General features: G+C 28.4%; 1 protein-coding gene across 3 annotated transcripts in view; it reads right to left on the reverse strand.

The window, feature by feature from the left end:
• Nucleotides 1-1,893: 1,893 nt before the first annotated feature.
• Nucleotides 1,894-26,549, reverse strand: part of LOC107444051 (putative sodium-dependent multivitamin transporter) — a 25,452-nt gene continuing 796 nt past the window's right edge. For 2 of the 3 annotated variants that reach the window (XM_021146858.3, XM_016058102.4), the window contains exons 2-13: nt 24,522-24,923; nt 23,317-23,382; nt 21,327-21,446; nt 19,665-19,816; nt 16,772-16,912; nt 14,923-15,058; nt 12,747-12,954; nt 10,640-10,794; nt 9,185-9,429; nt 6,928-7,037; nt 5,101-5,201; nt 1,894-2,173 (exon numbers count right to left, since the gene is read on the reverse strand). In XM_021146858.3, coding sequence (XP_021002517.1) covers nt 2,090-2,173; nt 5,101-5,201; nt 6,928-7,037; nt 9,185-9,429; nt 10,640-10,794; nt 12,747-12,954; nt 14,923-15,058; nt 16,772-16,912; nt 19,665-19,816; nt 21,327-21,446; nt 23,317-23,382; nt 24,522-24,866 — 1,863 coding nt within the window. In that variant the 5' untranslated portion in view covers nt 24,867-24,923 and the 3' untranslated portion in view covers nt 1,894-2,089. Of the gene's footprint in view, nt 2,174-5,100; nt 5,202-6,927; nt 7,038-9,184; nt 9,430-10,639; nt 10,795-12,746; nt 12,955-14,922; nt 15,059-16,771; nt 16,913-19,664; nt 19,817-21,326; nt 21,447-23,316; nt 23,383-24,521; nt 24,924-25,934; nt 26,098-26,549 lie in introns of those variants that run through there. The other variant, XM_021146857.3, reaches the window with a different exon arrangement.

The following is a 26,549-nucleotide window of genomic DNA, read 5'->3' on the forward strand; positions in this document are numbered from 1 at the left end:
ATAACTAATTACATCAATACCTCAATCAAGTCATCCATTTTACCAATTTCTTTAAAAACAGCAACCATAACTCCTATTTTTAAAACCCGCGATAAAAATTTCTTATCAAACTATAGATCAATTTCAATAGTACTACCTGTTTTTTCCAAAATCATTGAAAAAGCTCTAGCTGATAAAATGTACAAGTATTTAAAACATAAATTTTTTTTCTCTGAAAATCAACATGGCTTAGTTTTTTATATCAGGAGTAATTGCGACACAAAGTAAAAAAAAAAACCTGAAAATTTTATGTGCAAAAACTCGATAACAAGATATCAATTTATATGCTATTTATATTTAATAAAATGTTTTGAACTAAGATTTATAATTAAATTACCTACCAATTAAAGGTAAAAGTACAGAAAAAGCTCTTTTGGAATTTTCGAAATTTATTCATAATAGTATTGCTGAAAATATGATAACAGTAGCTATATTTCTTGATATATCAAAAGCTTTCGATAATGTCAATCACAATCTATTAATCAAAAAATTAGAATTTGCTGGTTTCAGAGGAATTATTTTAAATTGGTTTATTTCCTATCTTTCAAACAGAGAACATATAGAGTTAAAATCCGAAGTAATATTAGTAATTATATTTTTTTAAACCATGGTGTTCCTCAAGGATCTATTCTAGGACCCCTATTGTTTATTATATTCTACTTTTGTCAACTCAAACTTTTTGGTAAGATAATAACATATGCTGATGATTCCGTAATTTTGCATTCTTGCACTGATTTAAATCAACTAATTTTTCAAATTGAATCTGATTATAGTAAATGACTTAAATTTAAATCTAAATAAAACTAAATATATTTATTTCTGTTTAAGAAAATCAGAATTTAACTTAAATTTAAAATTTTACTCTCTCTCCTGTAAAAGTACTAATGAAAATTGTCAATGCTATATTCGACAATTTGTAAAGAATATCAAATATTTAGGACTTTATATCGATTCTAATTTGAAGTGGAAAACACATATTAACAATTTAGTTAAAAAATTGCACTATGTTTTAGTTAAATTTTATCATCTTAAGAATAAAATTCATTTTAATTTTGCGTAAACACTCTATTACTCCTGGTTTTATTCTTTTATTATTATGGTGCAATAATATATGGCGGTGAATATAAAACTAATTTACTTCCTTTAATCTCAGCTCAGAATAAATGCTTCAAGATTGTTAATTCTCTAAATATAAATAATTCAAGTATAACTACTACCAATATATATACAAGAATCAACCTATTACCATTTCGCCATAATGTATTTTTTCGTATTTTACTTTAATTACGCAACAATAAATTAATATGCAAATTAAAAACTAATGTGTCTGAAAGGAAACCAACTGAAATATATGTGATTCCTCACTTTATAAAAGAAATTTCACGAAAACAGTTTTTTTACTTAGCACCTAAATTACATAATAAATTGCCATTCCAGTTGCAAAACATCCAAATATATTCTTCTTTTAAGCGTGCTTTATTTCAGTTTGTGATGAACATGGACGATTTAGATCTCTATTTTTTACTTTAAAGGAAGCATTTGATTTCTTATACCAGTCTTGTGCCAATCCAAATGAATTTCTTATGTTACCTTTGTTATCTTTTTTATATAGTTTCATGTATTTTTTTTTCCATTATTACAGTGTTCAACAATATATGATGTCTTATGATGAGCAAAATAATTTATGATTGTAATATCCCCCCCTTTTATTTCTTTAAATTTAGATTTAATAAGACTAATTTAGATTTATTGTATTACTTTTCTTTGTCGTCTGGACAGGATTTTCCTCTTGACGACGAATATATATTCTTTGTATTTATGTGTTTATTTTTGTTTCCAATAAAGTTATATTAGTTTGTTAAAAAAAAAGTCCAATTTTATTAAAATGTACAGATTTGTATATTGATGAGTAGTGAATACAAAAATAATTTAACATCTTTTTGTTCCATGATAATGTAATTGCTTAAAATACATTTGAACATGTTTTTCAAGAGATGAATAACTGTATAATATAAAATAAGATGTTAATATTTTTTTTAATTTCTAAAATTTATTTCGATGTACTTTCTTTGGCTTTTCTCATTGTTTCACTATCTTTAGTTTTTCTGTAAACTGTTTGAAGTTCAACTTTTGCCTGAAAGGAGAAAAAGAGTTTTTAAATTACAATATGTACCGTTCGAATTCATTTTTTATTTATTTAAAAACAATAAAATTAAGAAAAAGAAACATATTTTGCATTTTGAGTATTAATAATATTTTTTTTTTCATATCCGTCGTTGAACAGCTGGCCCAATTTCGGGTTTACGACTAATAATATCCAGGCAATGTTCCTTGTAAGTTTTAACCCAATCCAGAAGACAAGGGAACTCCTGGATCAAGTATTGGGAGAAATTAAACTTCGTGGAGGACTTTTGGAGGAAACTAACCTGCTTTTGCGGAGAAGAAAACAACGAAACTCTCTCGGTCAGCCTGACAGCAAGAGGACCAATGATCCGTCTACCACAAAAGATATTTAACGTCAACACCGTGGTCGGTGCGAGCTGGGTACAAAATCGGTGAGTCGCCATGGATCAATATTATATTTTGCACTATTTAGTTTGGGATTTGGCTTGAAACGATTTGATTGTTTTTTTTTAATTTATCAAAGGGTATTTTCCAAGATGGCCGCCGAGAAAAATGAAAAAAAGAGCTTTAATTTGAATAAGATTTTTATTTTAAATTCGTATATTCTATCTTTCTGTGAAGAATTTTACGAAATAAGAACGGAAAAATATTTTTATTTTTTAACTCTTTACGATGTTCCTCTGTTCTGATTTGACTTAAATGTCATCACACAGAAATTTAAAATTTGTGTACCATAATATTTAGTAACAATATTATTTTATGTTTTAAGTTATAATGTAAAGTTATTGTAGCTTGTATTTCAAATGATTCAGTTATTACGTTATTTTAAATAGTATTTTAAAGTATTCGAAGAGCAAAGGAATCCGAAATTTGGAAAACACTTCATTAATTTTGAGAGATTTTTCACCTCTATAAAAATTAAGTCAATAATTCTTCCTTTTTTGCTTATTTTTAGGATCCTAAATAAGGTGGGGAGTAGTTTGTCCAATATTAAAGTTAGATGACAAGAGGTTTCTAAAAAAAATTGTCTTCCAAAAAAAAATTTCCTTTTCCAAAAAAAATTGGCTTTCCTCCATATTGTTACTTTGCGCCGTTTTCTTCTAGATTCATGCTACGAGTTATGCTGGACAAAATTCACGCTAAGAGTTATAAATATCAGTTACAAACTCAAAATAGTAATAAAAATAAATTTTCAATAAAAAAAATGCTGTTATTTCGTGTGTTGAAAGAGCTTTTGAACCCTAGCCATCAGCGTTCTTTTTTGGGGAATTTTTCAAATCCCGATAAAATATTTTTCAATTTGAATTGAACTAGAATTTTTATTGTTATTTTTTTTTTCAATTTACGGATGGTTCTATGCCGATATTTTAGCACGAATTTTTACTAACTTTTTGAAGGTTGCCATATTCCAAGATGTTTAAAAAAATTAATTATTAAGATAATTTTTTTCTAATTTGATGTTAACAGTCTGCCTAGCAATCCATTACTTTCAGTGATACACTACACTGTAAAATATTTTGGTGTATAATGGCTATCATTTTTGGTGTTGAAGGAAACAAAAAGTTTTACAGTACATGTAGTAGCATTTTTTACTTACTTTTTCACTGCTATAGTTTTATTTATTCATTTTTTTAAATGTTTACTGACAATAATATTTTCTGGACATTAAAATTAATTTATGGTTCCATTGCAAAAATATGTTGTTTAATAAAAAAGCACATTTTTAGCAATAATTTTTTCAAGCAATTGCTATTTTGTCAATTTTAAATTTTGCATGAATACTACTGTTCTGTACTTAAAATTGCATTTTGTTTACCTTAACACCAAAAAAGCTAGAAACTACACAACAAAAAAAATTTCCTGTGTAATGATAAGTTTCAGAAACTGTTAAATTTTAGCAATCGTAAAGGTTAAATTTGATAGAAGAATTACATTTAATATGCTAACAATTTTGAGAAAGCTTTGGAATGTATAAAATCATCAGAAAACTGTTCACTAAACATTTTTTTCTTCTGGAAATTTAATTTTTTAATAAAAATAGTATATATTTGTATATGCAGTGTGGATATAATTACAGTTATTCTATTGAGACTAATATAGTGTCAGTTTTGGGTGAATATAGCGAACTTAATATATACGTTATACCGAATGAGACATTTACAATAAAAATCCGATAGATGTCGCTTTTCTTTCAGTTCCATGTCTAAAATTGAGGAAAAGAACTCAAAGAAACTCGACAATTCGAGAATTGAGACAGCTTTCAAATTAAACTTAATTAAAAGAAAGCATAATGTCACGTTGCTGCAACATTTCGAGAAACCGTTTATGATGCGACTCGACTCGATTGATGATGACTGATAAAATTCTCACAAGTCTAAACTTTAATTCAATTTCAATTCTAGCTATTAATAGATGTGCAAGGCATATGCAAGAAACAATGCTTATTATCAACAATAATCAATTTAAATTTATTTTTAAAATGATTTCAATTTCAAAAATGCTTCAAATTTGGTAATCACCCTCGAAATGCATCAATTTTTTCAAAAATGCTCAAATGTGAAATCAAAAATAGAAAGCACATCGAAAATGTGTTATGATTGAATAAAATTTTGCGTCAACAGTTAGTTTTTGTTTCTTAATGCTAGCAATTTTCCAACACGTTGATTGTAATTTAAACTGATTTTTTAAACTATTATTACAGATTTTTTTTCTCCACTAAACCATATAACATATGTACCAAGTTTCATTGACAACAGCCAAATAGAAAGTAAACTCGACTGATTTAATCAGAGTCAACGTAATTATAACCAACCAGCATAATCTATATACCCTGTACATAAATCAAAAAATTTGAGTATTTTCAAAATCGGCAGGACACGAATATCTATTAATAACAAATTGAATAGCAAAAATATGACAAAAAAACAAGAAACATACCGGAAATTTTACTTCTTTTTTCTCTAAAACATCTGGGGATTTGTGAATGAACCACTTTACTGCAGGACTGAGCAATTCAGGTGATACATATTTTGTTTTACCTAAACAGCAAAAAATCTTATTAAGCTTTTAAAATTAAAATTTTATCAAATATACTGTTAAACATAGTGCTCGTAATGTAATACCATTTAAATTTGCCGCTATATTAGTTTGATGCCAAGAGGGACAAGATTATGCTTGTTAAACTTTAATACTCTATGCCAAGGTCAAATTGAATGGAAACGTGGTACAATTTAACACTTTATTAATGTTACTACAAATATTTATTCTATTATATGATTCGAAGTACCAATATTATGGCTCAACTTTGAATCCATTAGAATTATAACCAGTGCCCACCAATAAACTATGCACCGAAGGATTTTCCATGATAACAAATCTAAATGGTCTATTTTTAAACTTTATGAAAAGAAATAGTGGTGGAGAGGAGACGCCTAAGGAAGAAAAAAAAGAAATAAGACAAGTTTCGATTTACTAATACTGAAAGACGAACACCAAATGAATTATTATTATTATTATTATTTTTTTTTGATTTCTGGTCTTTAATGTAACAGCGTTACTCCGTTTAAAAATATCAATAATAGCGGTAGTTTATATTTACTAAAGTGATTCTTATGCAAGCTTGATGGATAGCAATAAATTAAAAATCTATTAGGATCGTTGCATTTCAAAATCGATGTGTGGTGAAAAATATGATTATTTTTATCAGTGAAATCTTGTGAGTTATGTTAGTTAAACTTTATGTTAGGGAATGTTAGTTAAACTTTATTTTAATTTACTTTCTTGAATGGACATGCTGATTGATATTATTATCATAATTAAGTGGAATTACTTTTTGGAATAAAAGTGTTACTAAATCTAATCTCCAGTTTTAAATGTTTTGAATGAAATTTTTATAAGAAATAAATATTACCAGTGTTAATATTTATCTGGCAAATAGTATTGATGTTTTAAAATGGTAATTATATTGATGATTAATGATTTTATTTATTTTGATGTGTACGTCTGTTCAAATAATAATAAATGGTTCAATTATTTCATGATTATCAAAGTAGTTCATGTTTAAATAGCAGAAACAATTATGGATTTTGATAGGATATTAAATTTTTTCTCATCCATGATGTTTCAATTAATATTTTTTATATGTATTGAGCTTATTCACATTGTTTAACAGATTTGATTATTATTACAATTATTAATAATTTTATTACGATTATTGATTTTTTACTTTCTTGGAATTTTTATTTTCTATTTTGATTCAATATAATCATTTAGTATAAAAATTATTAGAAGGAATTATCTATTTTATTGGTTTATTTAAAGAGATTTAAAAAAGTTAAAAGATTTTAAAAAATCAAAATATATGAAATTTTAAATCCTAATTGAATATTGTCCTGGGAATAAAATAGTCTTCTAGAAGCATTGACAAATTTTATTTGTCTATCTTTGGAGCTAAGCAATTAATCTATGCTAGCTGAGAGAAATTGAGAAGGTTAGTACAATAATAAGGTACCAAAGATTTTCTGCATTTTAATATATTATTGACTGAGTACAATATAGTTTGTTTCTTTGTTTAATGCAAGATCCAAGCAAGAATATAAAACTTCTACCTGCTGTGGAAAATGATTCTGGGAAAAAGTTATGTAAAACTAATGACATTTTAAATCCCATTTCGCCCTCATTAACATTTTTGTGAATGTGAGCATACCTCGTTACTGCACCAAGCCCCTCTGTTGTAGATCATAAAATATTTATAATTATACTTGCCATTAATGATGTTTATAATGATGCTTGAAAAGTATCCAACGATATAAGTAAGAACGAAACCTATTCCAGCAGTCCACATGAACGAAATTCTATACAACGGAAATATATACCTGTAAAGAAAATCAGACAAGAAAGAATTTTTTAATGTAAAATGGAAATTTTATTTCTTTCATCCATCAGTAATTTTCTTTTTAAAGTAATATGTGTTTAAAATACCAAACACAATTAGACGATTATGAAAAGAAGAAAAAACTTTTTTAAAACTCTTAAGTTTAAAAATGCTATGTATATTTTAAAAGAAACTTAGAGTATTCAGATTTAATTTATGACTTACTCGGAAGAAATTATCATCTATGATATAACGCAGACGAAAGGGAAAATTCTTTAAAACTTGCTGAAATATCGATACATTGGTTCTTTTTAAACTCTTATATGACCTTTGTGTTATTTGTGTGAATTTTCTCTTTGATATTGTCTTAATCCTTTTAGCCCTACTGGGACTTATGTATCCAACAGATGAAAGAACCACTGGGGCATATATGTCCTGTCTAAAAACTCGTTGAGACCTATATGTCCACGGTCCCATTTCCAATTGCCCAAATATTTATTTTTTTATTTAATTTTGAAAGATTATTATTATTTTTGCCTTATTTGATTTGTTAAAGTAGAAATTCGTCTTTTTATTGGAAAAGAAAAAACTGATCTTGATAGGGTTACAAAATGATTAGGTTCACAAGTACCTATTAGCGTTTATCAGGCTATTAATGCTTAAATAACAGTCCTTGACGATGGATAAGTGCCCAGAACCAATAAGAATAATTTTACATTTTCTTCGAACGATGAAGAACAAGGAAGTGAGAAAAAAAGCTCTACCTATCTTGAATTTAGCAATCTTTTAACAAAATCTTGACTTCAAATCAAAAGTTATCAAGATTTTTTTCATATATTTGAATAAATTCGCCTCATTCTATACAATAATAATAGCCAGTACAGAAATTTAATTTCCTTTGATGTTGTTTCATGTAAGAGCATTTACATTACAAAAATACCTTAAATCGGAAAAGGTATTCTAAGGTAGGTAAATATCTCGCAAGAGTTTGCTATGAGTGTGATTCATCAAGATTTTAATGCACAAGTGCGCACACATGAGCAGACCTAGTGCGTTCTCCAGAAGTGGTATCCACTCTTTCAGGACCACCACAATGGGTGAGATACCGTTGGCCATGTTAATTTGGACGTCTAGTTTCTGCCACACAAGATGGCAGCACCGAGACTCTTATTTGGAAACTAAAGTGCACGAGGAATTTTAATTTTGCCGGAAATGCCAATAGCCAATAAGGCACTCCAGGGATTTCTTACATGCCGCATAATCATACGACATGGCCGCTGAAGATTTTCTGCATCCCTAAAATCCGGTGTCTGGGCCGGGTATCGAACCCGCAGATTTGGGCTCGGAAGGCCGACGACAAACCAACTGCGCCGCCCAGCCACCCGATTTTAATGTTTGTTTATATAACTTATTGCACACTCTTTATTTTTTATTAAAAAAATATCCGATCATACACTGAGAAAAAGTGCGGTTAAAACTACGAGAATATGGTTAAATTAACAGAATTTCCGGCTCTAAGGGAACTTCAAAACGCTCGTTGTTTTTTACTGAAGTGCTTCGGTAGCTATTTTGATTCAATTAACAATAAAATATGGTTTTATAATCAGTGTTAAATTTGGTTATTTTATCATGATACCTTTCAGTATGGCATAAAAACCGTTTATTCAAATAAATTTAATTTAGAGTTTCGTGTTTTTTACAAAATTTGTGGTAATATGAACTTTAGTTTTGAAACCCGAATTTCAGGTAGGCCATTAACATTTGAACGGAAAAATTATCAAATAAGTACTTTAAATATCTTATAGGTTGCTTTATTATCAGAATTATGATTTATTTGGCCAAGCATGCCAAGCATTTACTATGAAGTACGATATAATTGAAATATTTTTTTTCCTGTGTATATTGACAAAATACTCATTCTCTCTCTTCTAGTTACATTACGTGGAACTTACGTGCACTACGTGATAAGTTGGAACTAGTTGCATTACATGGATCTATTTGGTGCGATAAAATTCTGGTTACAGTGCGTAGATAAATAAATTGAAAATTATAGCAAAATAGAGTATTTTAACGATAAGAGTACTACTATGTAATGGAGTGTCTGTAATAATGAACAATTATAATGAAATATTTTCATTTATGACTTACTCAGGATTATCATTTTCCACTTTTACATCTGTTTCATTTTCAAAACTATGAATATGATTCAAATGGTTGCTGCTACTATCAGCGTATTCTGTTGCATTCAGAAAATTGATCATTACGGAAGAATTAACTTTAGGGCAGCCTTCTATGGAAACTGGAAGTGCATCTGGTTTGGTGGCGTGAGCAACAATACCGAATCCTATCCATGCTGAAATTCCGATTCCAATCAAAAAACCAATAATAACACCCTATTACAATAAAAATGAGACGTTTATTTCAAAGAGTAAAGGTAAGAAAAAATTGCATTTTTAAAAATTATTATTTTATAAGGCAAATTTTGTGAAGAAAGAGAAACTTACGGTCAGAAAAGTATTTTTGTTTTTAATTTTTGAAAGAATTGGAGAGATTACTCTTTTCGACACAAATGAGACACCAGTGTCTCTTTTATGTATTTTTTCTGGACTATAATTACAAACAAAGACATATTTTGGTATTTTTCAATTAAGAAAAAAATTAATCTATATCAAAAAAATAGTATTATAATAATAATCACATAATATTAATATAATAATAAAAATATAAAAATTTTATTTATAGTCAAAACTTACTCTCCTTACAAAAATTCTCTTTTTCCCTAGGTGTGGAGTTTTGATATTCAAAATTTCGTTGTTAGTCGTATTTGCGAATTTGAAATTTTTATAGTGTATCCCTACTTGTGTAGTCAGAAGAGCCGTCAAAAATTAAGTTTTTAATTGTGCTTTTAATTTTCATTTTTTCGTCTTATTATCGGACATATTACAGAAATAATTGCTTACAATGACTTTCTCTTTTCGAGTTTAATTAATTCTTATGGATTATGAAATACACCGAAGATTTATCTGAACAATTAGTGAATTTATCATCTTTCTCGTTTTCTTGAAAAACAGGAAAACTACTCAATAATTACAAAGGAGTAAGTAACAAAAAAAAATATATTATAACATGAGATATGTAGGACAAAATGCTACTACAGCTACAACTACTACTACATTCAAAAAGCGTAGATATCTCTTTTTAACAATATCTTTTCACAGTTGCGGTTACAATTTAATTGACAATAAACGCTGCCATCTATCGGTGGTTCAACATGTATTTCTACAATGACAAAACACTTGGTTACTCAAAAATAATTTCATTCATTTTTTTTCTTCATAATTATATTATATTTAATTTGATAATTATTGAAGGCGCTATAGATTATAAACAAAGTCTCATATCTTCTTTAAAAAATTTAGGCAGAAAACTAGTAAAACTGAATTCTTCTTCATCGTCTTTTTTTTTTTCTGAAATTTTTTAACCGGTTTGACTTCAAATATTGGATTTCATTGTAAATATCAAAAATACAGAAAAAAAATTTACACTATAATTAATTAAGACATTTTAGAAACTTTTAGATTAAAACAGGAAACTTTAATTTACTTTTTCATTACTTCGAGTAGTAAACATGCCCAAGAGAAACACCCCCAGTACAGGTCCTCCAAGACATCCAAATATTGTGACGCTAAGTAGTACCAAACTTCCAAATGAGGCAAACACAAACGTTAAAGCGATGCAGAGAAAACCATAGAAAAATGCTAAAATAAAGTTAAATAGTTATTTTAGTTAATATTTTGCTTTCAAAATCACAACTTTTAAAGTTGACTCCAAAAGAAAAGGTTTTACAGAAACGTATAATTTAAATTTCTAAAAGTTCTCATAACATGTTGAAGTGTAATGCGAAATTCACACTTGAAAAAATTTCAAATTTTTTCAAATTAAGCTTTGATTTCTTAGAAAGTTATTTTAATAAATTTTTCTATGTATATTAAAGAAAATGTCAGTGACTTAGTTAAAGTTATGCCACTCAAGTTAGATATTTATTACCTTTCACAATAAATTTTTTGGAGTTTTTACCAGATTGCATATTCATTAATTAAAATTAAACATTGAATGTCTATGCTCTAAATCATAGATGCATAAAAAAGAAAAAAACATTTACCTGTTTCGTTGTAAAGGGTGAAATAGGTGTTCAACTTATAGATCAACTAAAACCTTAAAGATTTGCTTGAAAAAGGACTTAAACATAGTAAAAAAAATTAGAAAACAAATATGTAATGCTTGGCAGCTTGACATTTTTGAAAAGGCCTCTGCTATCGAACCATTCATAAAGAAAGAATTATGGGTGTCCATGTGAATTGAAGGTGCGTTAATTGACGGAAATATCTCTTAAAGAACAATTTGGTTGAAAATTGAATTAACCATATCTTATTAGGAGTTTTTTTCGGTTCATTTTATTTTTTCTTTCCTTCTACTAAATATCATATGTTGGAGGCATAGATAAAACAATGCTATCTGCTTTTTCAAGCAATTTTCAAATGTCATATTCTTTTACTTGTTAAATTTGATGACATGCCATTTTTTTAAAGCAAACAAGAGGTCTTAAGTTGTGGAATAAAGTGAGAGAGCAAGAGTAAGATTTTAATATTGCTTGCTCTCAAATTACACTGTTGTATGATTTCTGCTTATTTTTCTATTTATAAAAAAATCCTAAAACGTCACTTTTTTGTATAATTGCCCACTAAGTATCAGCCCTGGCTCATCCCGAACTTTCAGATGAAAGCTTTCCGACAACATAATCCAGTTTCGGTTAAATCCGGTTTCTCTCAAATGGCAGTTGGAGTGAGGCAAAAAATCTCGGTGCAATTTTGCAAAACGTGCTCATGTTGACGTGCATAGTGCAGATGTTGACGAAATAGAAACTTTGAATATTTCCTCACTAATGACTTTCTTGCACCACAAGAAAGAATTGGAATCAAATGATTCGCTTGAATAAAAAGTCGTCTCTCAATTTTATCAAGTTAATCATATTTATAACAAATAATATTCGTTTAAAAAATTTCTCAGCCCCCATTTGCTCTTTATCAGACGATACAAAATACACTATATTCGTGACGCATTAAAACAATAATAAAAAAAAATGCTGAAAATATTTCAGTTGTAGTTCATTTACGTCGCACGAACAATGGGCTATTGGCGACGGTCTGGGAAACATCCCTGAGGATGATCCAAAGACATGCCATCACAATTTTGATCCTCTCCAGAAGGAATGGCACCCCTGCTTCGGTAGCTTGACGACTTGCACGCGAAGTCGAGCACTTTACTGTAGAACAGTTTAATGAAGACCAATACCGCACACCCTCGGTCCCCACGCAAACTGATCCAAGTGGTCACCCACCAGCACACTGACTGCAGCCAGTGATGCTTGACTTCGGTGATCTGTTGGGAACCGTGTCTTAACGATCAGTCCACAGTGCAAAAAATATCTTAATCCTATACATTTTTAAATCTATATCACAATTTTTTTTTAAAAACAGTCGTGCTAACAAAAACACATCTTCATGAGACATTTATATTAAAGCAGCACATTTTATTATTCAATACTATTATTTATTTATTTTTGCAATTAGCAAAAGGTTTCTTAGTGTTCTGCGAAAACTACGTTAAATGTAAAATAAAGAAAATAAAAATTTCAACGCATTTTACTTACTTATTATTTGAGCTATTATTGATAGTTTTATTTCCGATAAGCCCTTAGATAACAGAAAAGGCCGTATCAAATCCTGCATTGTTACTGCCGTAAGGGAATTCACACAAGAAGATACAGTGCTTAAAGAAGCACTAAATATTCCACAAATACATATACCAGCCAATCCAGGATAGTTTGTAAGACTAATCATCATGAAATAAGGCAATAACTGAAAATATTAAACCATTACAAAAAATTTTGAATCAGCTATTTAATTAATTACTGATATTGTTGAACAATAGGCAGCAGTCAATAAATATCAAGCTTAACTGTTTTCGAATTGCGAATGTTTTTAAAAATATTGTTATAGACAATTTTCAAATGAAGCAAAAAATCACTAGAATTTTTAAAAATACCGATCACATAATTATTATTGTGTATTATTATTCTTACAAACAGGACTTACTTATAGCCTCAAATTTTTGAGCCGTTTTAATTTCACAAAAAAAAGAAGTTATTTTTGCTTTTTAAAATATTTTAAAATATGTAATTGATAAAATAATTAAATTTAGCAAAAGGTTTCATACAAGATTGAAAGTTATCGAGTAATGTAACTGTAATGCATCCATGTAGAAAAAAATAATGTCTAATATATTCAAGCAATTCAATGGAATAAGAAGCAAAAGACGATTAACTCACTGTAATTTTCATAACATATAAAAAAATATATTTAACAAGGAATTATGCTTTTCTGATTAAAAATATTTTATCATTATTGATTTTATATTATTTCATACTCATTTTTAAGCAAGCAGTACAAACATTCTTATGAATTGATTACAAAGTAATGACTGAATACATTAGCAAGGACAGCTTGCTCTTTTCTTTTGTCGTCACAATTTCTTTTTATTCATTTTGTATTATTTTAAACTGTTTTATTGTTTACAAATTCAGAAATATTTGTTTCGAGTAAGACCGCACAAATATCCCATTTTTCAAATTTTGGCCGTGGTGGCACAAGGGATAAAGCGTTCGCCTTACATTGAGGTGAACCTGGTTCGTATCCTAGCAATGTCTGGTCGGTACGAATTCTGTACCCAACTCGCCCTACTGCAGTGCTAACTTAAAATATCCTTAATGGTAGCAAATCATGTGTTAAATTCCCCATGCGGTCAGACTAACCATGTTAGGAGTTCGTGGTTTTCCTTCACATGTAACGCAAGTGCGGGTTGATTCCATTAAAAATACCACTATTAGGACAAAAATCTCCCAATTTCTGGATTGGGTTCAAAGATACAAGGCTACGGTGTTGAACATTAGTAGTTGTCGAATCAAAATCGGGTTGGCTGTTCAACGACGGTAATAAAATAAAATAAAATGCTGTCCTCTTGAACAAAAATTTTAAAACCTTAAGAGCGTGATTTTGTCCTTGCGCGCATGTGAAGTTTATTTTATTGATAAACAAATTCTTCAAGTAATCAATAGCAATTATCAGCTATCTTGTTTATTGAGGCATGTATCAAGCTCAGCAAATCTATTGTTGCCTATCTATCTCTGTAAAGACAAGCGTTCTCCCTGCAGACTGTTGTGAGCCTCAGGACCATGGAGGTTAAAACTTCACAATTCGTGACCAACGAAATGACTACATTAACGTAGAATAATCAGCTTAAGCCCGAAAGATGGTTGGTCAATTTCCTGAAGATGAAGTTTCGTATTGCACAATCTGTATTTGGTACATCTCAGCTTATCAGATTAAAATAAGTACTATCTACTATACAGAAGGTACTGCACTATTTTTTTAGGATAGAGAGTTTTATATTACTTTAATAGAGAATGAAACATACTTTCGATATCCTATAGACGCTTTAGATCTTTCAGAGACGTCCATATGAATATTTGTATATATGTTTAGTAATAAAAAACAAGTTTTTACAAAAATGTTACAAAATGTTTTTTTGCTGCAACGTTTTGGAATTATTCTTTTCGTTAATTGCAAATATTTTTGTAACAAATATAACAAGAGTTTTATGAGAAATATTTCTGGAATAATCTGCACTACATGGGATGTTTATCACCCACTTATATTATCAATAGTTACCTAATCTCTCACTCCTTTGCAATATTAACTTTAGGTATATTTTAACAACAAAACTTCGCAGAAATGTAAGGTAAATATTCGTTTTAATATTTTTCTTACTTGGTCTCCTTTGTAAATTGGATTGTTTGGTGGTGACAATGGATCACATTTTGAAAAATAAGCATACAGTACTACACCCACGAAGCAAATCAACAAGTATAAAGCAATTGATATTGGAATGCTCAAATATAAAGCCCTAAAAAGTAAAGAAAAACTCCTTGAGATAAGAATCGATATTGCATACAGATAACCTAAATGAAAATTGAAAATGTATGACAGCATCAAAAATATAGCAGATATAGCATCACTTTCATACGGGATTATAAAAAAAGGAGAAGTGCATAAGATATTACATATAACTAACTGAGTAGATGTGAGAACATATGAAATGAATGTAAAGTCGTTTTAAAGATGGATGTGCCAAAAATAGAACAATGCATTGTTTTAAGAATCTAAATGGTAGAAGGGGAGCGTAATCTGATATTTTTTATAAAATGATGGTACTTTATGGTGAATAGTGGGTAGACGGCTCTTTATGATGGATATAGGGCGAATGGCTGTTAACAAAAGGTGTAAAAGTTTTCGTTAAGTGAGGGCATTGATTTCGGATTTGTTAAGACCCAGAGTAATCAAACACCCTAATTTCGAATGATTTCATTGCTAATGTTGTTGAAATTGCTAGTTAATCGACTAGACAACTAGTGGCATTTGCGTAACACTCGCCAATATTTGTCATATTTTTGTAACACTTTATTTAAGTAACGAAAGAATACCACCACAACTGCTTGTAAAATGTTGCATATTGTTTTCTTTTAGACGTTGTTTTCTTCTTTAAGTGTACTCGAGTGAACTGGTTTATTAGCAACGGTTATCTGCTATTCATTCTTTTTACCATAATTTATTATCCTTAACGGTTGCAATGCCATTGCTTCTGCATTTCAGACACTATCAATCGTGTCAACTTTTTTATTTCCCGTAATCATTTTTAATCTAATTTATGCAGCTACTCGATTCCTAAATTCTTTATATGGAGAAAAAATTGATATTACTAGTACGTTAATAATGTTCAATATTTCCAACTTTATAACGCAATGAATAAATCAAAAACACAGAAATATTTATCTGATTTTTTTCTATTATAAGTATCTCCAGAAGACATGTTGTTTTATTAACTTATCAAGAATAAAAAAGATTGTACTATCAAAATCCAAAATATTGTTTTGATACCTGGGAAAATGTTAAAACTAATTCCGAGAACATGTTTTTTAAAGAAGATTAAACCATTAAAACATTAATGTTTCGATTATAAACAATATAGATAACATTTTTGGTTAATATATCAAGAAAATGTGTAACGTTTAGAAGCAAAAGGATCAGTTTAATGTGAGTATAATTTTCTCCCTTTTTACTACGAAAAAAATAATCTCGTTGTTGATAAACATCCAGATGGTGATAGACAAGCTGGAATCGGTCACAAATTATTCTTTATATTGAACCATTGATAAAACAAGATTTGCCATTGAATTCGGAAGAAAAAAATCATAAGCGATGACAAATAAAAAATATCAATCATTCGGTCCTCAAAATCCTTCGTTTCTTGTCTTTCTTCAGGCAGTAAAATAAAATTCCCAATTATGAATGAATTGTAAATACAGTAGAATCTCGATAACCCTTAATAGGACTTTTTTTTCTTTACATGCACACTTTTTTATTGCTATATTTTCACCTATTTTGATCTTTCGTTTGACTCAGCAATATAATAATATAAAGCAAAAAACTCTTTTTCTCTTAAATGTAAATAATTTTTAATGCATTGCGCTAAAACCAACATAATAATGAAAAGCAAAAAGGAAAAAATTCTTTTCGTCGTCAAGAGAAAAAACACAAAGTAGCCATCTTGAGAACTTACCACCTAGAACGCTTAATGTTCTTTAGTGTCAGCAGCCTTTGCACTTGCACTTGATTTGCACTGAATCCTGAGATAGCCATGATAACACCTTGAGCTAGAATATTCCATGCAGTATATCGTTTATAGAAACTTAGTTCAAACCTGAAATAAAGACTAAGTATTTTCAATTCTTTTTAATACGTTTAATTAAATGTTTTTCAATTAGGAAGTTATATTTGATTGATAATTACATTTTAAATTAATAAAAAGTCAGTTCTTAGGTAATTAAATACTGAAATAATTAATATCAAGTTTGAAAATATTTTGAACGTTTTGGTTAAGACCCAACATAGATATTAAAATTTGCTCCTTTCTAAGGAGAGTTCTTTACATCATCATGAACTAATTGTAGGAAGAGAAAATTTTAGCTCTCACAATTTAAAAACTATCAGTTCTATTAATGTGATTATAGTCTTCTTCAATGTAGAATAAAACATATATTTAAAAAAAAAAAACTTTTCTAAATAGCCAGCAATCTCTGAAGTGTAAATTGTTCGAGGGTCAAATATAAAACTCTAATAATTTCTACACTATTTGACCTATCTATTTAACTTTAATTATATTCGATTAATATCTAAAAAGAATACACAGAGAACTAATGCCGAAATTGCAACGTTGAAGTTTATCCTTTTTATGACTTTGCAGTAAATTAAATTTAGTAAATGAAGCTCACCTTTGTTTGGGGGAGCAAACTTCAGATCTTTATAATGGACAGAATTCCTTTAATTATTCCAATATTTCTTTACTTATGACGTTGGAATTAGCCCACAAATAATGTCAAAAATACTCTTTCACTATTTTCTTTTTTTCCTCTTTTTTAAGTATTATTATTAAATAACTGAGAGAAATTTTGGTGCCTTCGATTCAACCGAAAAAAGATGTTTTTGGTGGTGATTTCTACAAATTATGTGTGATGCGAATACATAGAGAATTTCTTGATTTATTTACATATTAAGCTTCTTTTCTCTCAAAAAATGGTCCACGAAGTTGTATAAAAAATCTTCGCAGTTTTTCGTTTTTTTGGAAATATTATTACTAATAATTGCTGAAATTTTTGTTATTTTCAATACGACTGAACCAAGTTGTTTCTCATTGATGCTTGTTGCAAATTTTTTAAGGTAAAATATATGAACATAAAGTATTTCTTATTTTTATAATTTTTCACTTTCATTGTTCTTTATGGTATAAAATATGAACATGAAGTGTTCCTTAATTTTAAAACTTTTTTTATTTCATTATTCGGGTTTTTTTAACAACAGTAACACGATTTTTATTTTATCGTAAATCATCCTTAACTGGATTTTATTACACAAAGTATTGCTTCATAATGCTTAAGGACGTATTATATTTTGCTGACCCTTTTTTATATTTTTGTACATATTGATACAAATTATTTATTTTCATTTAAATTTCATCATATTATTGAAATTTATTTCTTTACAGACATAAAATAAATAACATGAATGAGTTTTTTGCCTTTAAAAAAATTTTCCCCGACAAAAATAGTTTTTTTAATTTTAAACTGGAAACTTTTAGATCCAGGAGCAAAAACACTAGTGTTGATTAACAATTTCAAGAAAAAAATTAATTTGATAAAAATTTAAAAACAAATAATGTGTAGTTAATTTGCAGTATCGAAAAAAATTATATTATAAATATCTATTACTAGCTGTTGCGAGTAGCACAGCTCTAGATGATTTTAACCATTTTTAAGAGATGATTGTGATATTGCCAAAACTCTTTCTGTATTGAGTCTTAATAATAATTTTAAAAACTATCCGGAAACCACTAAATCACACAAACCACCCTAAGTATATGTTCGAGACATTTCAACTTAGTAGGCAGCACAAGTTCTAAAATTATTTTCATCCCTGTCTTGAAATGAAATAGAAAACGCATCCCAATGCTCCTCTGCGACGTGTTCTACTTTCTCACACTTCTCTCGAGCCATAACATAAGTATCGTATATTATATTTATGCCATTGCTCAAAAAAGGCAAGCTCGGTCACTAATAACTGGTATGACAGTATGCAGCTCCATAGCTCCTGTTTAAAATTTCTACAGCTGTTTTTGATAAGAACAAAAATGAATCTGAGTAAATACTTCGCATCTAAGTTTTTGTTTCTAAATAAATACAAATATATACTTAATAAATAATTAACTTACAACTAACTCTTCAACACTACTTAAACTATCATTTAAGCCTACCTAAAAGAATAAATCTGAATAAAATCTTAACGCAAAATCAATTACTTATCACTACTTAAATTATTACTTAAGACAGCCTAACGAAATTACATAATCGGTGGTTTTTCTAACAACCTTTCAAAAAATCCTTCCTTATTAAAAATCCTTCTTATATCATAAAATATACCCTTAGTACAAAATTCATGTTTCTAGCTTCAGCTGTTTAAGGTTTTGCAATACTGAATCATCCAATCAGTCAGAATAAATGCCTTTTTAAGCAAGAGAGATCTAATAAACAGCTATCATACTGAATATTCAAAATGATAGAACATTTTAATACCATGATCATATTTTTATAAACTATAAAACCGCAACAAAGCTAGGAGGTTAAGGATTTTACTATTTTCTTTTAACTCTACAACTATTAATATGATTTGTAACATAACATTGTTACATAATTATTTGGTATACTCAATAAGTATTGAATTAGAGTCCCGATTTTTATCCCCAGTGATGACAAAGAAGTCATTCATTTATACTCCTTTTATACTACGCATCATAACATTCTCTAAACACTATTTCGCCAAATTGAAACTAAAAAAAAATAATGAAAAAAAAATAAAAGAAACAGAACAAAATTATTTTGTCTTCGTATAAAAATACATACGATGGAGCTGCTAATCTTCCGCCATCTTTAGCTATTTGAAACGCATCTTCGATTCCGACATCAATGGAACCTTTAATTAACACCGCAATTACTCCAAAGAACATGAGAAAACTTTGGAACACATCTGTCCACAAGACAGCCTTCATTCCACCCTGAAAAAGATATAAGCAAATTAAGTAAATAAAGACAACATTAACATGATCTAACATTATGAAATACTCTAGTTCAAATGATTAAATATTAGATACATAAAATCAGTTTAGAAAAAAGAGCAATTCCTATCAATAATATTTTGTTGACCTAAGTAATGTTCGAAGCAAACTGAGTTGATCTAAATGTCTTCTTAACTAAGTCCCTGGTGCTGTTTTTACCACTCCATCAATAGACTAACATGCTATTTAGGTTGTAAGATTATTAAGGTTTAAGGGAGAATAAAATGTCGCATTAAGGTTTTAAGTGACTATAGAATAGCTCAATGTTAAGCCTAAATAATATTGCTATTTTAACTAATAAAAAACTATGCATAGCGAAAAAATAATATTTTTTATTGTTATTTTCTCAACTGATTTCGATGCTGCTTGACTTGATGTCCTTAATTTATCCTTCGATTATAATTTATTACTTATTTTATCATTTGAACTATTATTTTGAATTCTTTATAACAGTTATTAGCTCTTGATTTGAAAAATGCAAAAAGCTAAGTTTCTTGAAGTTAAATGAAAACTAAATATAGTGATATTTTTTTGGATATGTTAGTGAAATATAAATTAAAATTGATTTTTGAAAGAATTGTTAAGCATACAATTTATGTTCGTAGAAAAAAACAAATGGAGAAATTAAATAAATAAACTCTCACAACTAAACAAAACATACTTATTTATTTTAACTCTTCTTAAGTGTTTTGTCTAATGATTTTAGGTTCATCACGCTTGGTACGTTAATAGGTATGTAAGCACGTTTGATAAGTATAGACGGTAATTGAGAAACGTTTCATCATGTAAAATCGCTGTAACAAAATCAAATGTAACAAAATGTTTAAAACAAAAGAGTTTCCCTGCCAGCACTTTTAAAACTATATTGAATTATGAATATAAATAACGCTTTGCTATCAACCATTTTGTTAATCATACATGTTTTTTTTTTTCATTTTGTAACATTTTTGCAGAATCATTTAGTTTTTATCGTACATCATTCTAGAATTTTTAATGTCTTAGATTTTAAACTTATTAATAATTATTTGTTTCATATTTTTTTTTAATATGTCTAAGTGTTTGGTGAAAAGATATCTCATGAAATCCGCTGCTTCATGAAACTATGACAATAAAATATTGATTAGATAAGTTGACTGTAGTATATTGACGAGTTAAATAGTTTTACTACACCCAATTTTTACTAAGCAAAATTTATAGCAAATAAAAAAATTATTTTCTGTTTCTTTTAATAACGACATGAGGATACAAATGAAAAATTTTGTCATTCTACAAAATTTGATATTTCTTAATTTATGAAACATACATAAAAATAAGGGAATTATATTTTTAGTTAAAAGACTTCATTGTAGTTAAACATACATTTTGTTTATCGTGAGCAGTAAATTTAAAAATCATTTAAAACTTTCATTTATGTCATATTAACTAATTCTTATAGTATTTAATATCTTACTATAGTGCAGTAAAATGTACAGACAACTCCAACTGAAACTATAGACACCCACATAGACATATTAGTCACAGCACTCAATGCCAATGCCGGAGCATATAGAACAACAGACATAAACAGAATCTAAAGACAAGAATTACATTCATGTTAATATTTTTGTAATTAAATCTTTACTGCTATTGTACAATCTAATGTACAAACAATTATATTGTACAATCTTTAAACAATAGAAACAATATCTTTTGAAAAAGTAGATGATTTTTTTTTCAATGCCCACCTAGGTTGACATTTCCTCAATTGAGGTGTATTAGGGAAGATTTGTGGACCACTCTTTCAGGGGCACCAAATTAGGTGGGCCAACGTTGCTCTCGCAGTAAGGACAGATAGTCCAGAGAAGGAAATGTACTATCTGAGTCCTTATCCCATGCTTTGTCCCAAGTACTGTCCCCTGCCATGCTCGGGATTCGAACCCAGAAACTTTCTGCTGTAAGGCCAGTTTCTTGACCACTAGACAGTCCAGTTGGCTTAAAGAAAATAATTATTGTACATTTATTAATGTTATTTAACTAGCATTCCTTTCAGGTAGAAAAAAAATACAACAAAATAGTAGTTGCTTGACATAACCTGAATGTAAAACGGAGAAAACAATTCTGGCTAAAGTACTGTACTGTATGATACCGTAATGACATTTCTGATGAAAAAAAGCATATTTCTGATTAATAATATGGCCTAAATACATGGTATTTTACCGAATCGTTTGGTTATTTTTCTGTTCATATTATAACGGTTTACCGGAAATTCAAGTTTTCCAAACTCTAGCTCCTATTACCACACAATTAGTAAAAAATGAAAAACTCTCAAGCAAATTTAATAAAAAAATGGTTTTTATGCCATGTTCTGAAGTATCACGCTAAAATTCCCAAAATTTACCGCACTTACAGAATTTCCTCGCACTTTATGAAACCGTATTTTAATGTTAATTTTACCAAAATCACAACCAAGGCACTTCTTTAAAAATTACTGAAATTTTTGATGTTCCCACAGAACCAGAAACACGGTAAAATTTGACATATTCTCGTAGTTTTGATCATACTTTTTTTCTCGGTGTATTATTCAGTCACTAAATTTTGCTGATATTTTTCTTCAATCTGTTATTACTAATAAAAAATAAGAGATATGCCATTCTTATCATAGACGAAAATTTAACTTAAATCTTATGCTAATTTTTTCATGGCCATTAAGTGTCATATGAAGAAGAAAAAATTGAGCACAACATTTTTAAGTCAATATTCCAAAATTTAAGGGAGTGAGATTGTTTAACATAAGCTATGAACATTATAGAATGCGTTTCAGAGAGCATATTTTAATTTTTGTTTTAATAATAACGGTATGCTCTCAGAGTTTTTCCAATTAGATCTGACAAATAATTTTCGACATTTTTATCTATTACAAAAACATAGATTTTGACATTTTAACTTTTGTTATTTTTTAATAAGAAAAAAAATGTAATAGAATTCTTGTAAAAGCCAATTTAGGGTGTGCTATCAGTTTTTTTCTTCTTTTCGTCATTGTGAGAATTATCAACAGAAGAAATTAATGATCAAATTACGGAATAAAATACTGGCACTTTGGGTACGTCATCTTTAAAATGCTATGCCGTAATTTTTACAGTAATATTTACTTAATCAGGGTGATTCGAAGATTTCAAAGTAAATATTATTGTAAAAATTACAGAAATTAGGCTATATCAGATCTTTTGTTCCTTAAGATGTTCCTGTAAAAATGAATTTTACCATAATTTGATTCGGAATCTGTTACAGTTTTTTATATTTTTTTACAGACCAATTAATTTCCAAATAGCCACTTGAACCTTATATTACTCAAACCAAAGTTATTCAATTCATGATTTTCACATTTAAATGGCTAAATCCTTTCTGTTTGAATGTAATTTTATAAGGTAAATAAATAATTATTATGTTATAAGCTTACTTGCCATTTGTATAATAAATGATGTAGATGTTAATGTTCGTGTGAGTTTTCCAAATCTTCTTTCAGCATACTGAAATAAAGGACTTTGTGATGATGTTTTATAAATAATACATATAAATCGGGATAGTTTAACAAACGACATCCATATAGAAAACATATGGTATTTCAGTTTCCTAAAAACTACCTTAAGTACTAAATAAATCAATTAAAGTCACATGAAAAGAGAACAAATAACATCCCATTAACAAACCTACAATAGTTCAGTTGTCAAAAAACAGAATTCATAGACACCGATTAACACTTCATTAAATGTAGTATCCATAAACACTTTATTATATAGAGAACTAGAACTGTTGTATTTCGGTTAAGGAGATTATTTTCTCAAATATAGCCTTTCTTTATTTGGATAGATTTATGACTATTTTAACGGGACAAATTTATAACTCCATAGAAACAATTGAAGACCAAATTTAGATTCCTTTACGCTGATGCATATTTTTAACGATTTAATTTTACTTTATATGCTAATCTAAATCTTTTTGATGAACTTTCCATATCTATACACAATCTGGAAAGTATCAATGTAAGGATTAAATACCATTAATTATGGTGACATTACATCATTGACATTTGTATGAAGTTTTATTCTTCATTTCAGAAGGTAAAGAATGTTTTACTTGTGAAAATTTAATAGAAACGTCGAATTGAATAAGTAAAATCTTCCTCTAAATTTTTGCGAGCAATAAGGAAAAATTTCTGAAAGACCGTTACATATTTTTGATCTCCATGCAAATGAAAACAAAAGCAAAATCTTCTGAGGATTTAATGTAGCAAAAATTATAATCTCATTCATGGCAAAATATTTTAGTATATTCTCCAATAAATAGTAGATTTATGTAAACAGCAACAAGCATATTTATGTAAACAAACAGATTATTTCCCACTTTTATATGATTAGGCGCAAGAATCTTAAGAAAAGTGGAAACAGTAAAGCAGATCTAAGTAAAATCCATTGTATAAGAAAAGAAAAAAAATTCATCTCGAAAGAAAAGTAGTTATCAGAATTTTTTTCAAGTATAAAACACCGTTCATGTTTCCTTTATTTAAAATGAATAAAAAACAACCTTTTTACAGTAATAAATATAAATAGTCATTATTAATTATTATTAACTAACTATGTTAACATAATATGAAAGCTTTACATCTTACCTCATAAATTGTTGAAGCGCCCATTTCAAAATACACTGGAAGAGTAGTATACGCAGATATTGTCATTCCAATGATGTATGATACGCAAACGTAAGCCAACTGTATACCAAAGTAATAAACTTCCATGGGAGTACCAATAATTGTGGTAGCAGACATGAATGAAGCCATGATGGAGAATGCCACTGGGAGAATGGGCATGTCTTTGCCCGCCAGAAGATACTCATCTGTGGTCTTTTGCTTGTTCCCACTGAACCGAAAGTAGACACCAATAGCAGCTGATATTATTAGCATTAAGCTGAACATCGTGTAGTCCCAAATCCCTAAACCTACTTTTACTCCGTCCATTGTTCCAGATGCAAATTGTAAAGTGGGTTGTTATATTTTACAATTGATTGAGAGGTCCTAAAATTAAAAAAATATTTATCATGAGAAATCAATCTTTTATTTTATACAACAGGATATCAGAAACTTATGTGCCCTAATTTATCAAGTTTAAGGCTTTGTTTATTGCAACATCAGTAAATATGATTTTGCTATGAGGCACTACTACAGAAAATGAACTTCCCTATTATTTTTTCTTAACTCTTCCATTATAATAGCATTCAAATTTATTGCAACATTAATGAGGTGTTAGACTGGCCCATGTTTCAGTTCAAGTTGATTCTTAGTTTAAAATAACTCAGTTCCAGAGGAACTAATTTTTCTGATGGTATGGTTAAACTGATTTGAATGATATTATAGTTTACAGCTAGACAAAAGTTTTGATAGAGCAGTGTATACAAAAGCGAAAATGCATAGGTATGTCGACATGCATAGGTATGAAAATGCAATATAGCTTAATTTAATAATATTTATGTTTAAAGGCTAACTATGTGCTTTTTCATTGGAGAGCTTCCTTCCTCACTGGAAAAGGAAAAGATGATGAAAAATAAAATAAAATAAAAACAATGTTTCAGCTAATAATTCAGGAACACTAAATTGAAATGTGTGGAGATGAGTTAAAACTTGAAGTTTAAGCTCATTGTTTAGTATGAGATATTAGAAAAGTGAGCAAGAAAATGAAGGGCAAGACAGTTTGAAATTCATTATAAGAAATATAATATGTTTTCGTATTTGCTGAAGTTTGATTTGGGAATATTAGTTTCTTTGCAAAAGTTTCCTAATTTTTTAATAGGAGTTTCATTTTTTCTTTGTTTTAAACAATACCGAGCTCTTATAGTACTACTCTTATAGTATAGAAAGAAAAATAAAATTAGTTGCATAAAAACTTTTATTCCTGAAAAACAGAAAAGAACCAAATTTCAAAAAGAAAAAAAAAACATATTTTTTTACTGCTAACACCTTTTTTAATTTGATTAAAAATAAAAGCCATCGAAATCAAACATAACTATTATATAAAATTTATATACTCACACTCGCACAAGCTTTGGTCTGCATCAATCTAAAAGTTTCAACCAATAACAAAGACTTGACGGAATTTATTGAAAAGTAGAAAAATGAAGTTAAGAGGGAAGTTCAAACTTTAGCTGTCATCATCTTGAGTTAGTTTCGGTCAATTCACTTATAAATGCTATCTAGTGTCAAAATTGTTACGCTGTTTGTTATGAAATCTTAAGCCTTTGATCACACGTATGATAACGGGAAAAAATAGAGTTGTTTTATTTTTTAATCTTACATAGTAAAAAATATTCTTTAAAATGAAAGGATAATTGTTAATCAGAACTTAATAGCAACTTAGGAAACCTTGGTTTGTTTAGAAAACTTTTGAAGGCTATTTATAAATTACTATTTTCTTAAATCAATATATATCCAAATTCGACACTTAATTTATTAAAAAAACTATTTTATAATTACATTTTTTGAGCATATATTTGTGTTATTACATATAGAGGTTATTAATTGTATATATTTATGAAATATTTCTAAATATTCCAATCAATAAAAGAAATTCTATGCTTCTTCAATATATGAAATTATTATTCTCTCTCTCTCTCTCTCTCTCTCTATATATATATATATATATATAAT

This window comes from Parasteatoda tepidariorum, chromosome 3 (assembly GCF_043381705.1).
Source record: "Parasteatoda tepidariorum isolate YZ-2023 chromosome 3, CAS_Ptep_4.0, whole genome shotgun sequence".
NCBI classification, from domain to species: Eukaryota; Metazoa; Arthropoda; class Arachnida; order Araneae; family Theridiidae; genus Parasteatoda; species Parasteatoda tepidariorum.